At 53.2% G+C, this 16,094-nt stretch overlaps 1 protein-coding gene across 1 annotated transcript in view; it reads right to left on the bottom strand.

Moving 5' to 3' along the window:
* ADAMTS2 (ADAM metallopeptidase with thrombospondin type 1 motif 2) overlaps nt 1-16,094 on the bottom strand; it is a 246,072-nt gene that overhangs the window by 98,943 nt on the left and 131,035 nt on the right. Inside the window, exon 4 of the mRNA XM_086407913.1 lies at nt 786-988. Coding sequence (XP_086264039.1) covers nt 786-988 — 203 coding nt within the window. The remainder of the gene's footprint in view (nt 1-785; nt 989-16,094) is intronic.

The raw sequence follows: 16,094 nt of genomic DNA, 5'->3' as shown, positions 1-16,094 counted from the left end.
GGAAGATCTGCTGGAGAAGGGAGAGGCTACCCACTCCCGTATTCTTTGGCTTCCCTGGTGGCTCAGCTGGTAAAGAATATGCCTGCAATGTGGGAGACCTGGCTTTGATCTCTAGGCTGGATCCCTGGGCTGGGAAGAATCCCTGGAGAAGGGAACAGCTACCCACTCCAGTATTCTGGCTGGGAGAATTCCATGGCCTATATAGTCCATGGGGTTGCAAAGAGTCGGACAGGACCGAGGGACTTTCAGTTTACAATAAAGTGAGGCTGCTTTTGTAAATAATTTTAAGCTTTTAAAAAATCAGTTGATTTATATGAAAACACATAGCCTACACAATATGGGTATTGTGAAAAATTAAGAAAACTAGTACACAAATCGGAGAAGGCAATGGCACCCCACTCCAGTGTTCTTGCCTGGAGAATCCCAGGGACAGGGGAGCCTGGTGGGCTGCCGGGATCACACAGAGTCGGACACGACTGAAGCGACTTAGGAGGAGGAGGAGGAGTACACAAATGATGAGTGTCTAGAAAATGGCCTTAGCATATAAATGGCTTTGCCAAGTCAGAATCCCCACCAACATTTGCAGATGAGAAAAGTCAGGCTAAACAAGGTCGATAGGAGGGTCACCTCTTCTCACCTGTAGACCCAGAGCCTCCCTGTGACCATTTCACTCATGCCCAGCTCCACCAGGAAGCTGTGGCAAGCAAAGGTGCCCTGGCCCACCCACGCCCCCAGCCTCCCAGCCCCACCCCAGAGCCCTCCCCCGCCACCGCACCCCCACTCACAATGTTCATGAGGGTGAGCAGGTACTTCTGCACGTGCTCCTTCCCGTGGAACTGGACCACAGAGTCGTCCACCCCAAGCAGGACCTCGATGTTGTAGTCGTCGTCGGCAGCATGCCTGCGCATCCTCCGCCTGGAGCTGTTGACTCGCTCCTCCAGAACACCCAGAGCACGGCTGAGGCTATCCAGGCTGTCTGGGGAGATCCCTGAAAGGAGAGAGAGGACACAGCCTGTAGCAGCAGTCCAGACTCAACAAGGCCACTGCAGCCAGAAAAAAACCCACTCAGATGCAACTCGGCCCCTGCAAGATGCCAGTGTGGCCATCAGCCTGCCATCATCACAGCACTGTGACCCAGGGCACTTCTGTCCCCATTTCACAGAAGAGCAAACTGAGGTTCAGACAGCGCAGTTGTGATAGGCAAGTCAGCTCAGACCCAGGAGCATGGAAACCCACAGCTCGGCCATCCCAGAGGCTGGGCCTGGCACCCAGTGATGAACGGAGAGGAGGGAGCCTGGTGGACAGAGCCAGCTCTTGTCACCCATTCACATACTCGCCCAGTGCCAAAGGGCTGGTCCCCCAGGTGTTACCGGCCCATTTATAACCGGGGAAACTGAGGCCCAGCCCAGGTGGCACGTGTTTCACAGAGTCTTCCCAGACAGCTCCCCTCTGGGGCTTTTGGCTCAGTCCCTGGTTGAAGCAAAGTCCCTCCTCTCTCAGCCTGGTCCACCCACTCCCTCCTGGGCTGGGACCAGCCCGTGGGCACCCTTCCCCTGCCCAGACCTGTGCCTGCCCCTGGTGCCACGTTCTGAGGAGACGAGAGGCTTCCTGATAATCATGCAGAGCCCAGGGTGAGCCCTCACATGGCAACTAGTCCACAGTCTGCTGGCCACGGCTCACTCCAGCCCCCACAGACTAACACGCGGCTCAGAGCGGGGCAGCCCGTCCGGGGCCTGGGGCCGCGTGGAGGGGCCGGGGGCTGCATCCCATCAGGCCAGGACCCCAGGGTGTCGCTGCATCTTCTGCAGAGCTGCAGCACGTCTCCATTCCTTCTGCGTTCCCACTGGGCCTGGAGCCCCCCATGGATCAGAGCCGCTGCCCCCACCTCCCAGGGCTGCAGCTGAGTTGGCTGGGCTGACCTTCAGCATTGCTGGCAGCCACAGACCACACTGCCCAGTAAGAACCAGTGCCAACGTCCCTGGAAGCCCCTCACATCCCTGCATGGATCTCTGTGTCCACTCCAGGCCCCTGACCCCAGGGTCCCCCTATCCTCGGCATTCCTGGTGAGGGGAGAAGCAGGTGTGTCTCAGAAACTCTTGCCCTGGGAAGGACCTAGGACATCAGGTTATCATGACATCGCCAGAGAGTCTTCCAGAACAATTCTCACTCGTTCCCTAGGCTCTTGTCTCCTGGCTCCTCTGGAGGTACAGCAAGGCAGCCTGTCACCAAGGTCCTGCTCCCCCAGCGGGCCCTCTGCTTATGTGTCCTTATCCAGTGCTGACAACAGGCCTCTTTGATGGGCATTACTGACTCCACTTTACAGACTGGAGGACTGACAGAGCCCCCCCAGCCGGGCAGAAGCTCTCTTCTTTACACCTGCTGTCTGTTAGTTTGGGGGCACAAACCTGCCACCTGGTCGCTGACAGACCAAGAAGTGGAGGCGAAGGAGCAGTGGAAGGGGAAGCACTTCACAGAAAAGAGGAATAAGGTAGGGCTGGGCTGAGGGTCTACGGCATTCCTGTACCTCCTGGGGCCCTGTGTCCCTGCCACAGCCCTGTAGTGCCCGTGTCCCCTCATATGCACACGCGCACACACACACACACTCCACACACGCGCACACACACATGCACACACACGCACATACACACTCCACACATGCACACACACACTCCACACACACGCACACACACACTCCACACACGCGCGCGCGCACACTCCACACATGCACACACACACACTCCACACACACGCACACACACACTCCACACACGCGCACACACACACACTCCACACACACGCACACACATTCCACACATGCACACACACACTCCACACACACGCACACACACACTCCACACACGTGCACACACACACTCCACACACACGCACACACATTCCACACACGTACACACACACTCCACACACACGCACACACACACTCCACACAAGCACACACACACTCCACACACACGCACACACATTCCACACATGCACACACACACACTCCACACATGTGCGCACACACGCACACACACACTCCACACACGTGCACACACACACACTCCACACACACGCACACACACACACTCCACACACGTGCACACACACTCCACACACGTGCACACACACACTCCACACAAGCACACACACACACTCCACACACGCACACACTCCGCACACACGCACACACACACTCCACACACATGCACACACACACACTCCACACACACGCACACACATTCCACACATGCACACACACACACTCCACACATGTGCGCACACACGCACACACACTCCACACACACGCACACACACACACTCCACACACACGCACACACACACACTCCACACACACACACACACACACACACACACACTCCACACACGTGCACACACACACACTCCACACACACGCACACACACACACTCCACACACGTGCACACACACTCCACACACACGCACACACACACACTCCACACACGTGCACACACACTCCACACACACGCACACACACACTCCACACACGCACACACACACACTCCACACATGCACACACACACACACTCCACACACACGCACACACACACACTCCACACACGTGCACACACACTCCACACACGCGCACACACACACTCCACACACGCGCACACACACACTCCACACACGCACACACACACACTCCACACACGCGCACATACACACTCCACACACGCGCATACACACACACTCCACACACGTGCACACACACACACTCCACACGCGCACACACACACACTCCACACATGCACACACACACACTCCACACACACGCACACACACACACTCCACACACACGCACACACACACACTCCACACACACGCACACACACACACATGCACACACACTCCACACATGCACACACACACACTCCACACATGCACACACACACACTCCACACATGTGCACACACACACACTCCACACACACGCACACACACACACTCCACACATGCACACACACACACTCCACACATGTGCGCACACACACACTCCACAGACACACACACACACATGTACATGGCAGGCACTGCCAAGGGCTGCTCCAGGGCCGGCGCCTGTGAAGAGCTAGTCCTTCTGCTGGGCTGTCTGGAGATGATTCAGGGCCATCGTTGCTGCTCCCAGGGGAGACATCAGCTACTTAAACCTGACGGGGGGGTGAAGAATGGCTGCTCTATTTTTACACATTTATTTCTTTGCATTTTCAACAAGCAGGGACAGTTCACCTTCAGAACCACCTTGGGAAGCAGAAAGATGATAATTTTCATTAAAAAAGAACTCTTCCTGGGGAAGAGGCTGGAGCTTACCCTCTGCCCCTGTCAAGCCAGGGTTCACTGACAGGTGGTCCCTGGGCAAAACCAGACCACGGGGGTGCCTGTTAGGGCTGTGTGTTTTCTTAAATACTGCATTTGGTCAACAGTATTTCAAATTTAGAGATTTCATGTTAAAAATCTAGAATAGTCAGCTTGTCTAAGAAATTAGGACACAGAGCCACTGTAGAGGGGAGAGGGGGGTTCATGCTGTGGAGTAATGGCCACGCCTGGGACACAGCACAGAGGTCTGGGCCCCCAGCCCTCCTGGCCCGCTGTCCTCTCTGCCCACCTAACCTCTGCAGGCCTCAGCGTGGGCCCCAGACCCTGAACCATGAAGACACTGTGCAGGGACTTGGCCTGACATTCTCTGAGGAGGGCTCGGGGCTACCATCAGGACATGCTGGCTGGGGTACATCTTATAGTTGCTTCTGTTGAGCAAACTCTGTTTTAACTAAACTGTATGTTACAGGTCCATAAAGCCAGCAATGTTTCCTAAGAATGCACTAGAAACATTCATTTCACCACAAGCATAATTGTTCTTATCATTATTATCTCAATCATGATAACATTGGAGGGTGACTTGGACATTATGTCCTAGAACCACTCCCAGGACCCAGCCCCTGTAGAGCTGTGCTTGAATCCAAAGGAAAGGGCAGATGAAGGGAAGCAAACAGGGCCCCCCAAGCAATTCGAAGGTGGCAGCCCCGCCCTGCAGTCAGTCCCTGGGAGCCCCAGCCCTGCTTAGCCCTAGCATGGCACAGGGAGCCGGCCCCAGACCCAGGGCCCCCAGTCCCAGGGCCACATGAGCACTGACGGGATCCAGCAGCCAGGCTGACGCTCCACTTTCTCATTCTTGGACATCTCCCAGTTTCCCTACAGTGGGTGCAACCCTACAGGCTAGGCCACTCGGAGATCCCAGCTGTGCCCTGGTGCCGGCTCCTAGCAGACCTGCCCCTCAGGTTGAGAGTCCCGCTCAGGTCCTCAGTGGGCTGTTCTTGGTTACTTGCAACCACGCCCAGCCTCAGGGCCTGTCTGCCTGCACAGGGCTGCCTGTCCGGTCTACAGGCCCCAGCTCCTCTCAGTCCCCCTCCCGCCTCCCCTGGCAGCTCCTGCATGCTCGTAAGTGGCCAAGCCTCAGTGACCCAGCACTTACCCAGCCCTGTGCCTGACCCTTCATTTCTGGCCAGGCCTGGACACTGAGCAGTCCGCACTGTCCATCTCCTGCCGAGGATGAAGGACAATCTGTCCCGGCTCCTGACACAGCCACCTCTGCACACAGCCTCCCACATGGGGAGAAGTCACCAGTCCCTTTGGGGGCTGATCCACAGCAGACAGGAGCAGGCTGGACCCCAGCAGGCTGAGGCTCCCCTGAGTGGAGGTGTCTGCGGCAGAACCCTGTCTTTTCAATGGGCAACCACGGGCTTTTAGTTGCTGGCATTCCCTGTGCTGGGGGCACCCTTCTGGTGAGCTCATGTCTCGGGCAAAGGATGATTCAACAGGAAGCCTCCAAGAGCTGTCCCTCATTTGAGCGTCTCTACAGGAGGGCAGACAAAATCCCTCAAAGAATCAATAGCAGTCTGCGGACAGGATGGAAGAAGGGGACGCAGAATGGCATCCAGGAAACCCTGAAGTGCCTGCGCTCCAGGGGAACAAGCGGGTCACAGCAGCCAAGCTCACCCACAGGGCCTGGATCACAGGACCCTGCCCGGCTCCCGCTGCCCCTGCAGCCTGGTGCGCTGGCGCGTGTGCACAGACAAACCTCCACTACGACCCAGCCATCCAACCCTCAGCAAGTAGGAGGCTCCTCCCCATCCTCATTACTGTCTCAGTTTAGCATCAAGGAGCCTCAGGAAGATAACGCGATGCAGACAAGTCGCACCACAGAGGAGGGGCCGGGACCCAGCCCAAGCCACAGCATCCAAAGTTGTTGATGAGCCCTGGAGTGGCCTGTGTATCTCACCAGCAGCAAGGGATGGCGTGGGGAAACCAAAATTGGGAGAAACAAGCAAGCGTGTTTAGTGCAGAGAAGAGCAAGCCCAGGGACCTGGGTCTATAAACGCCGTGGGAGCGCCATGCAGCAGGGGTGGGCTCAAGGGGCCTGGATGCTGGCTGTCCCTGTGCAAACCCCATGCCCAGCCCTTCGCTGCACTCGTCTCTCCTGGGATGCCCTTTCTGCTGCTGCTGCTCCTGCCCAGATTTAGCCTTCCTATCAGGTCCAGCAGGAGCCCCCAAAAGGTCCACAGGGAACAGAGCTCACAGGCCTCTGCCTCCCACACTGGACATGGTCCCCATCTGCCTCCCCCAAGGACACATCTACAAGGGAGGAGGGCATGGAGCCTTGAGAAGCCACTGCCCAGTGATGGGGAAGACTGCTGTCCCTTCTCCAGGAAATGATCTTCCCCTCATTCCTCACTGGACCTACTCCCTCTCCTCCTGCAGGTGTCAGCTAAAATGTCCCCTCCTCAGGGGGATTTGCCTTGTTTCATCCTAAATTAAAACAGGCTCTCTCTTCCCCCAGTGTCTCCGTGACAGCATCCTGTTTTCCTCCTTCATGGAATGTACCACTGTTTGCAGCTTGAATCTCATTTATGAATTTTCTTGGACATTACCTGTCTACTCCACTTGAAGGAGGCCCCCTCGGAAGACAGGCCCCCTCGGAAGTGTCTTGTATGCTTTGGTACCCCACAGATACACACAGGTACCCGGGTACCACCCAGCAGGGCTGTGAGGGGCAGGAGGCCCCGTAGAGACACAGTGGGAGGAAGCACAGACCCAGCAGTGGGGGGTGCGGGGAGGGGTGCCCCTGGGAGCTGGGCAGAAGGAGGGCAGGCACAGCAGGGCCAGGAAGCCCAGGCTTGGGATGGGGGAGCGGGCAGCAAGAGCAACAGGAAGGCGACCGGCATAGGAGCATGAGCTGGCACAAAATCCTGCCGTAAATTACTTACACAAGGTGTAACTGAAACAAAATTACCCAGGAGAAGTGAAAACAAATGGGGCGAAAAGAGAGTTACCATGTAACTGCCAACAAAACAGAACCAGGCATAATGATATTTATGAGATAAAATATAATCTGACATTAAAGGGACAAACTGATCAACAATTCATTGGAAAGATAAAAAAGAGATGAAATTTCATTCACCTAACAGAGCTTCAGCCTGGTACAGGAGAAACAGGCAAGGCCACAGTTCATGTGCATTGTAATATATTTACTCCAGAAAACACCAGATGAATTAGGTGAAACATTAGGCAGGATCTGAATTACTGTGCGTGCTCAGTCACATCCGGCTCTTTGTGACCCCGTCGACTGTAGCCCGCCAGGCTATCCATGGGATTTTCCTGATAAGAATACTGAAGTGGGTTGCCATGCCCTCCTCTAGAGGATCTTCCCAACCCAGGAGTCAAACTTGCATCTCTTGTCTCTTGTATTGCAAGCAGATTTTTTTTTACCACTAATCCACCAGGGAAGCCCTGAATTACTGTAGAAGATCTAAGTTACTAAAACAACCTAATGTTTAAGCTCAATAAGCAGAGAATGTGTGCTGTTCAAGCACAAGTTCCAAATTTCACTTACATTAAGACAAAAGGGAAACTCAAAAATCATGCCCTCAAAAATCACAGCTGCTATCATAGATCAAAATCAAAGAAAACAAGAAGGAAGCCTCTCAAACCCTAAACACCAGAAATTAAAAACACAGTTCTAGTAAGCCTAGACTAAATAGAGAACATACATTCTAATTGTTGGCTCAAGTAGAAAACTTGAATAAACCTTAGAAAAAAATGAAAAAAAAAAGCAGTCAAAGACAAGCTCAGAAGGTTTTACACAAGAGTTTTACCAAACCTACAAGAAATAGCTAATTCTCATCCTCCATATAATCAGTATGCAAACATCAATACCTTTCTTGTACATAACAGACATCAGCTAGGAAACAGAATGGGAAAAGAGGCTTATCGACTATTAAACCCCACAAAATATCTAGGTATAAACAAAAATACGAAATGTAGAACGATGACACAAAGAGTAACACAATATAGTCAAAACTCTCCTGAAAAGTGTAAGGCAACCTCAGTGTTCTTGCCTGGAGAATCCCAGGGACAGGGGAGCCTGGTGGGCTGCCGTCTGTGGGGTCGCACAGAGTTGGACACGACTGAAGCGACTTAGCAGCAGCAGCAGCAGCAACGTCAGTAACTGGAGACACAATGACAGTATCCTGGGCTGCAAGCTGATTGTCTTCCAAATCAATCTATAATTTTAACACACTCTCCATTAAAAAAAAAACAAACTGTTAAAATCTAACAATATAGTTCCAAAGTTCAACTGGAAGACTACATATAGGAGATTAGCTGGAAAAAAACTATTAAAAAGGAATAATAACAAGGAGATATTTACCTTTCAAAATTTCAGAACACATCACAAAATAACGTTAATTAGATCACAGTGGCATGAGCGTTATGAAAGATAGATCATGGAGCTGAATACAAAGTCTAAACACAAATCTAAGCATAGAAGGGACCTTAGGTAAAAATGGTACATTAAACACATATATCCAATTTTTCTCCTCCTTGGAACCCCATTATAATTTTAGTAAAGGAATAATTTTTTTTTCTTAAATCACAAGCAAACAAGGACAGGGGGAGCAGGAGAGGAAAAAAATAACAGAACTGTTGTAGGCTGGAGAGCAGATGGCCACATGGCAATGGACTTAGTATATCCGAGAAGCTGGCCAGACGCTTCCAGTTTGCATTGCAGAATCCTCCAAAGGCACCAAGTACCTCTAGAAGCGGGATGATGAGTGGATTGAAATAAACACTAGTTGTCAGCTAAGGACAAATCCCTTTCTCACAACCTGCATCCTAGTAGCAGCCCCGTAACTCACACTGTATTGGTCTGGAAGCGCACTCTCTCTCGAGAAGATCTCTGGGCTGCAGGCACCGGGTGTAGCTGAGAGCATAGGTCCCATGCTAAAAAGGAGGATGAAATGAGTGCTGAGACACCAGCCTACTTCCACAATCCACTCCCAGAATGCTGCTACTCAAGCCTTCATCCCTCAGGCAGGAAGCTGGAAGGAGGCTTCTCAGGGAATATGACCAAAGACCAAAAGGCAACATGACTGTCCATGGCTCCCCTACTACCTGCATCGAGCTCCCAGTCACCTCCTCTCTTGCCCAGGTTGCACATGAGCAGCCAGCCAAGGATCTCCAGCTCTCCGGGGTGAGCCCCAGACTCCATAGATGGAGATCAATAAAAAGCACAACAATCAAAATGAGGAGAATGGAGGAAACAGAGACTGCCTAGGAAGGTGGGGAAGCCTATTATTAGTGACCCCTGAGAGCCTGAAGGAAACACTGCACCCACTGAACAAGAACAAAATGAGGACAATCAAAAGGATCCTTTGGAATTAAAAACTTTTCAGCAGAAATAGTAAATTCAGTGAAAGGATTACGAAGACAAAGTCGAGAATCTCCCAGAAAGTAAAGCAGTAAGACCAAAAGGCTTGAACCATCAGGAAAAAGAGATAAGAAAATTGGAGGACCCAATCAAAGAAAAAAAAATCGTCCATATACTAGAAACTCCATAAAGAAAGGAAAACAGAGAGGAAAAAACTAATGAAATTATTCAGGAAAATTCCTACAATTAAAAGGTTCTCCAAGACTGAAAGGGCCCAGCTAGCGCCCAACACAGTAGATGAAAACACACCAGCACCATGGCGCATCACCGTGAACTTTCAGAACACCAGTAACATTCTACAGACTTTCACAGAGAATAAGAGAGGGTCAAGAGGAAGCAGTTACGGAAGAAATCAAAAGAACCGGAAGCAGAACGGCTTTCAGTTCAGTTCAGTTCAGTCACTCAGTCGTGTCCGACTCTTTGCGACCCCATGAATCGCAGCACACCAGGCCTCCCTGTCCATCACCAACTCCCGGAGTTCGCTCAAACTCATGTCCATCGAGTCAGTGATGCCATCCAGCCATCTCATCCTCTGTCATCCCCTTCTCCTCCTGTCCCCAATCCCTCCCAGCATCAGAGTCTTTTCCAGTGAGTTAACTCTTCACATGAGGTGGCCAAAGTACTGGAGTTTCAGCTTTAGCATCAGTCCTTCCAATGAACACCCAGGACTGATTTCCTTTAGGATGGACTGGTTGGATCTCCTTGCAGTCCAAGGGACTCTCAAGAGTCTTCTCCAACACCACAGTTCAAAAGCATCAATTCTTCGGTGCTCAGCTTTCTTCACAGGCCAACTCTCACATCCATACATGACCACTGGAAAAACCATAGCCCTGACTAGACGGACCTTTGTTGGCAAAGTAATGTCTCTGCTTTTTAATATGCTATCTAGGTTGGTCATAACTTTCCTTCCAAGGAGTAAGCGTCTTTTAATTTCCGACTCTGTGCGACCCCATAGATGGCAGCCCACCAGGCTCCCCCGTCCCTGGGATTCTCCAGGCAAGAACTCTGGAGTGGGTTGCCATTTCCTTCTCCAATGCATCAAAGTGAAAAGTGAAAGTGAAGTCGCTCAGTCATGTCCTACTCTCAGCGACCCCATGGACTGCAGCCTACCAGGCTCCTCTGCCCATCGGATTTTCCAGGCAATGGCTTTAGACTTCCCCAAACCAGCAGTAGCTCAGTTGGTAAAGAATCTGCCTGCAATGCAGGAGTCTAGTTCTATTCCTGGGTCAGAAAGATGCGCTGGAGACGGTATAGGCTACCCACTCCAGGATTCTGGCCTGGAGAATTCCGTGGACTGTATGGTCCATGGCGTCGCAAAGAGTCGGACACGACTGAGCGACTTTTTTACTTTCAAACAAGCATTAGATGCAGGAAAACAAATGGAGAAGATAACTTTCCCACAGACGACCTCCCCTGCACAGGTTGGGCCCAGGACTCTTGGCCTGGCCCGCCACTCCTGCAGGAGTCTGCACTGGTTGCAGAAGGAGAGCTGGGCTGGCCTCTGACCCCAGTCTATTCCATAAGAGCCATTCTCCCCTTCTTCACACATGGCAGTTTCTGCTCTGCAGGGAGGTAATAGAGATTTGAGCTTCAGGGGTTCCTGAACACTGGGGCAGAGAGACTGGCTGTCATCCACACAGGGACTTCCACCCACGTGCTTGTCCAGCAGAGGCCAGGGGTGTGAAAGCTGCTTGTGAGCAACAGGCAGTCCTGGGGGAACCTGGAAGGGGCACTGGCATTAGCGTTCACAGCCTGCCTAATAAAGGGATCATAAGAAAGCCTTTAGCTCAACTTTCTTCTAGCACGTTTATGACTTCATTTTCATTATCCCAGGTCACCAACTGGACTGGAACTGGTTTCTGCTTAGGTGCGAAGCCACTATTTGAGTTTTTCCTCCTTTATCTAAACAGTTGTCCCAATATCATTTAAAAAAAAAATAGAAGAAGGCATATATCTCCACAACCAGCTTTCTCTCCTTTCCCCTTGCAATGAGCACCATTCTAAGATAATCAAAGGGCATCCTTCTGATAGAGTGTATTTTTGCAAAATCAATGCTGCTCTTTGACTGTGTTTGTTTTTAATTGACAAGTGCTGCCATGTTGTATCTCATCCTGTTTCTTTCACTCACCACTCTGTCTGTCTATCTTCAAGCCTGTGTGGAGTGCAGCTGCCAGATTTGCCCCTCTCGTCCACTGATGACACCCAGGCTTCTGCCAACTCCCCCCTAGCCTACCCAAGCAACGTTGCCATGAACAGCGTTCCTGAGAGACCTGTGGGACTGTGACCACCTGTGTGCCCAGTCCAGGGGAGGGGAAAAGAGCTCCCAGGGCAAGGGTCAGTTCAAGGAGGGGACTGGGATGTCCTAAGGACACCCTGTGTTTAGGATGTAGACCCAAGAGTGAAATTACTGAGTTAACATGCTCTTATAATCATCGAGTAAGGACTGCCAGATTTCCAGGATGTCCATACCTGTTCCACTTCTACCACTTACCAAATCATCCAGTTTGGAATTGCTGCCCTGTTGTCTACTAATTTTATTTATTGTTTTATTATTTGATCAGCCATTTAAAATATATATATATATTAATGAATATCAAAGGTGATTAAATTAAAACAAAAGACAAGCACACACCAGCCATGCAAGGAGAGGGAGGCACTGCCCCCAGTGGGCGGAGGCTCCTGGAGGAGATGAATGGAGCAGCCTGGGGTCATGGTTGGTCTGGCTTCTGTTTCTCTGGGAAGTGACAAGGCCCTTTCTGGGGAACTTGCGAACAAGGTCACAAGTGAGTCTTGAGAAACACAGGCCTCTCTGCAGACTGAGGTGTTGACCAGGTGCTGGACATGGTCCAGGATTCCGGCCCAGCTCTCCTTCTACAACCAGTGCAGGCCCCTGTGGGGGCAACGGGCCGGGTCCAGACTCCTGAGCACAGCACCCTGCAGGAGCACAGCGGTGCCACCAGCCAGGAGAGGTCATCTGGGGGAGAGTCTTCCTCTCCATTTGTTAACGACTGAGAGACAAGCCCTCTGTGACTGCAAATTCCCCTAAAGATGATCATTAAGATAAAATATGTTTACGCAGAAGCATAATTAGGACACAGCAAAAGCACTGTTTGGAAGCCGGCAGGATCTTTGGAGGCTCTGCAAACAGAAAGAGGCTCAGCCCCACGGGGGCCATCAGCACAGAGCCCCACTGGTGAGCTTTATTAAAAGCAGCTCGTTAGGGTTATTTCCTCCCAGCCCTTTATAACTTCATTACCAAGTCAGAATTCATTTTTGCAACTCTGGCAGACACAGCCCGTCCGGTGTCACTTTTATGAGTCGAGGTGGAGGGGAGGAGAGGTGGGGCGGCTGGGGCCCGACCAGCGTTTCGGAGCTCGTCCACCAGGGCCACATCTGTTAACGGCTGCCCCGAGTCTGAGACCAGCGCTGGGAGATGCGTGAATGCCTGGAGTCCAGACTCCTTACCATTCTAGCACTTTCATGGGGGGAATGGGAGCTCATGAGAATGGGGAAGGAGCTGCCCCTGGAGCCTGCCCTCCCAGAGACGGGGCAATGGTGCTCCTCGTGGTGGACATGAGCCACCGGGCCTCCCCAGCACCCCCGCTCCGCTGGAGGTGAATGGAGCCACCCACAGCTGTGCTGTGTGGCAACCTGGCCTTTCTCCGGGAGCTGCTCCTTGGTTTTTCTTTGGTGACCCACCACGCCCTCCCAGTCCTCAAGGGAAGTCAACGCTGCTGGATCCTCAGGTCCAGGAGCAGCCACCTGGCCCAGGCAGGCCAATGAACTCCCGTGCCAAGCATCCGTTAGGGTCTCTGGGAAGACATGTCCTCTTTTCTCTCTGCTGGGGGTGCTGAGGCGGACAAAGTGAGCCAGCGGCTGCTGGGCACCACCTCCTTCCAGGAGAAGCAGAGCTGGGACAGGAAGGGAACAGGTGATGCCATTTAGGTCCGAATTTCAGCCGTACTGGAAGCTGATATACCCCTGGACTCTCCAGCTCTTTGAGTCAATTCATTTGGATTTCTGTCTTGAAACCACAAGAATCCTAACATGTCCCCCCCAACACACACACACACACACACACACACACACACACACACTCACACACACTGCCCTAAGCTAGACACCATCTTTTGGTTTGATAACCAGAGCAGCATCAGGCTGTGGGCATCACATGGTACTGCTCTGTTATACCTCCTGTTTTTAGAGAAACCCCAAGGTAGCTGTGGAGAAGGCAATGGCAACCCACTCCAGTACTCTTGCCTGAAAAATCCCATGGACAGAGGACCCTGGTGGGCTGCAGTCCATGGGGTTGCTAAGAGTCAGACGGCTGAGCGACTTCACTTTCACTTTTCACTTTCATGCACTGGAGAAGGAAACAGCGACCCACTCCAGTGTTCCTGCCTGGAGAATCCCAGGGATGGGGGAGCCTGGTGGGCTGCCATCCATGGGGTCGCACAGGGTCAGACACGACTGAAGCGACTTAGCGGCAGCAGCAGCAGGGTATCTGGGGTAGAGGAAGTCCACTGTGGATTTAAGGTATGTGGCCGAGAGAAAGGGGCTCTGGCTCAGTTCCTCACAGATGCTTGGAAGGATCTCAGTCCTTGGAGGTAAGGGTGCCTGCACAAGTGTCGAGGCCACTGTGAGAAGAGGCCCAAACCCATGGGCCACCCAGGGCGGTGGGGAGCTCCTCGCGGCAGGACCTGGGGCCTGCGTCTGTAGCCCCCACACAGGAAGCCCCAACACCCCAGGCCTGCTCTGCACCCCCACACCAGCTGAACGGCCTCAGCTCCTCTGCACCTGCTTGCTCCCCGTGCACCACGCTCCAGGTGGCTTCTGAAGCCCACCCAGGCCCAGGAACACACGTGGCTTCTTCAGGAAGCAGGCCCCTGGGGCCCCGGGGCTGACGGCCCTGCCCCAGGGAGGTCCTGCACATGGTCACGGCAGGCGGGTCCCTAAAGCCGGCCTCAGCCTCCAGGGCACCAGACACTCTCTCCGCTGCGGTCAGCTGAGGGGAGGGAAACTGGCCCTGAGTTACCTCCACACTGCCGCTCCCCAGCACTCAGCAGCCAGATGGCGGGATACAATGGAGAGCCTGGCAGATCGCTTAATGAAAATATTTACTGTGAACTTCAGAACAAAACACAGACACCCACAGGTCCCAACAGAAGGGAGGATTCCCTGGGATTTCACTGTGAATGTAGAGGAAGTGAGAGGCTGGCAAGCGGGGTGCTGACGGCCAGCGTCAAGGGACCACGGTCCTCACAGTCTCCACCCTGGCACAGCTTGTCCAAGTGTGACACCCTCAGGGACATCCCTGCTGACAGCTCCATATGCCTTCCAGATCCCAGACTTGGACATCCAGCTCTCTGGAAGGCCCTCAGGCCTCCACACTCGGACTTCCAGGACCAAATGCCTCCTCCCCCGCCATCCCACCCCTTCAGGTGCACTGCCCACCGGGGGCTATGGCACCTGCCGCCACCAGGCCCCCACTAGGAACAGAGTCAGCTCCATCCTCATCCCAAGGGCCCCTGAATTTGCCCCCACCCCCATCCCTCTGTGATTGCTCATGCTAGGAACCAGCCGCTCAGTCTTTGGAGTCTCCAAATCCAAGCTCAAGGCATTTCTCTCCAGCTGCCAACCGGTTTCTCCTCTTGCGCCTTTCATCTCTTCAGATATTGAGCCCCGTGTCTTGCAGGGTGGGCGAGGCCACTGCAGGGTGGTGGTCCCAGTGCTCTGAGAGGGGCCTGGTGCCAACAGATGCTGCGGGTGCAGGAGGCTGCACAGCCCTGCTCTAGGCCCGCTCGTGCCAGGCCATCATGGTTGATGCAGGAACTCTCGGCACCTGTCCAAGCTCCCACCCACAAGACTGGGGGATTACCCTCCTGGCTGCACCTGGAGCCTGGCACACAGAGGGGCTGGGGTGAGGATAAAGGGCTCCTCCTTGTTGATGCTGAGACTCAGGATGGCAAGGCAGGAAGGTCCACATCCTAGCACCAAGCCAGCATCCTAGGATGGAGAAGAGAATTCTCCAGACAATCCCAGCAGCAGCATGACAGGGAAATGATGAAGATGAAACTGGTGACACGGGGACTTTATGTTCATCTCTTATTCACTCTTCCCAGCAGCCCCACAGAGCAGGGCTTGACTCCCTCCTGTGCGGATAGGGGGACAAGCCCAGGAAAGTCATGCTTCAGCCACCGCCTCATGGAGCAAAGGGAGCAGGTAAGGGTCTGACTCAGGATCCAGCCCACTGCACCTGAGCCCTGGACAGCACCCCTCAGAGCCAGCTGCACTGGAG

This window comes from Bos grunniens, chromosome 7, assembly GCF_055505025.1.
Source record: "Bos grunniens cultivar Pamir isolate PY7600 chromosome 7, Bosgru_T2T1.0, whole genome shotgun sequence".
NCBI classification, from domain to species: Eukaryota; Metazoa; Chordata; class Mammalia; order Artiodactyla; family Bovidae; genus Bos; species Bos grunniens.
Note: the sequence above shows the minus strand (reverse complement) of the source record. Positions and strands in the feature narration are given on the sequence as shown.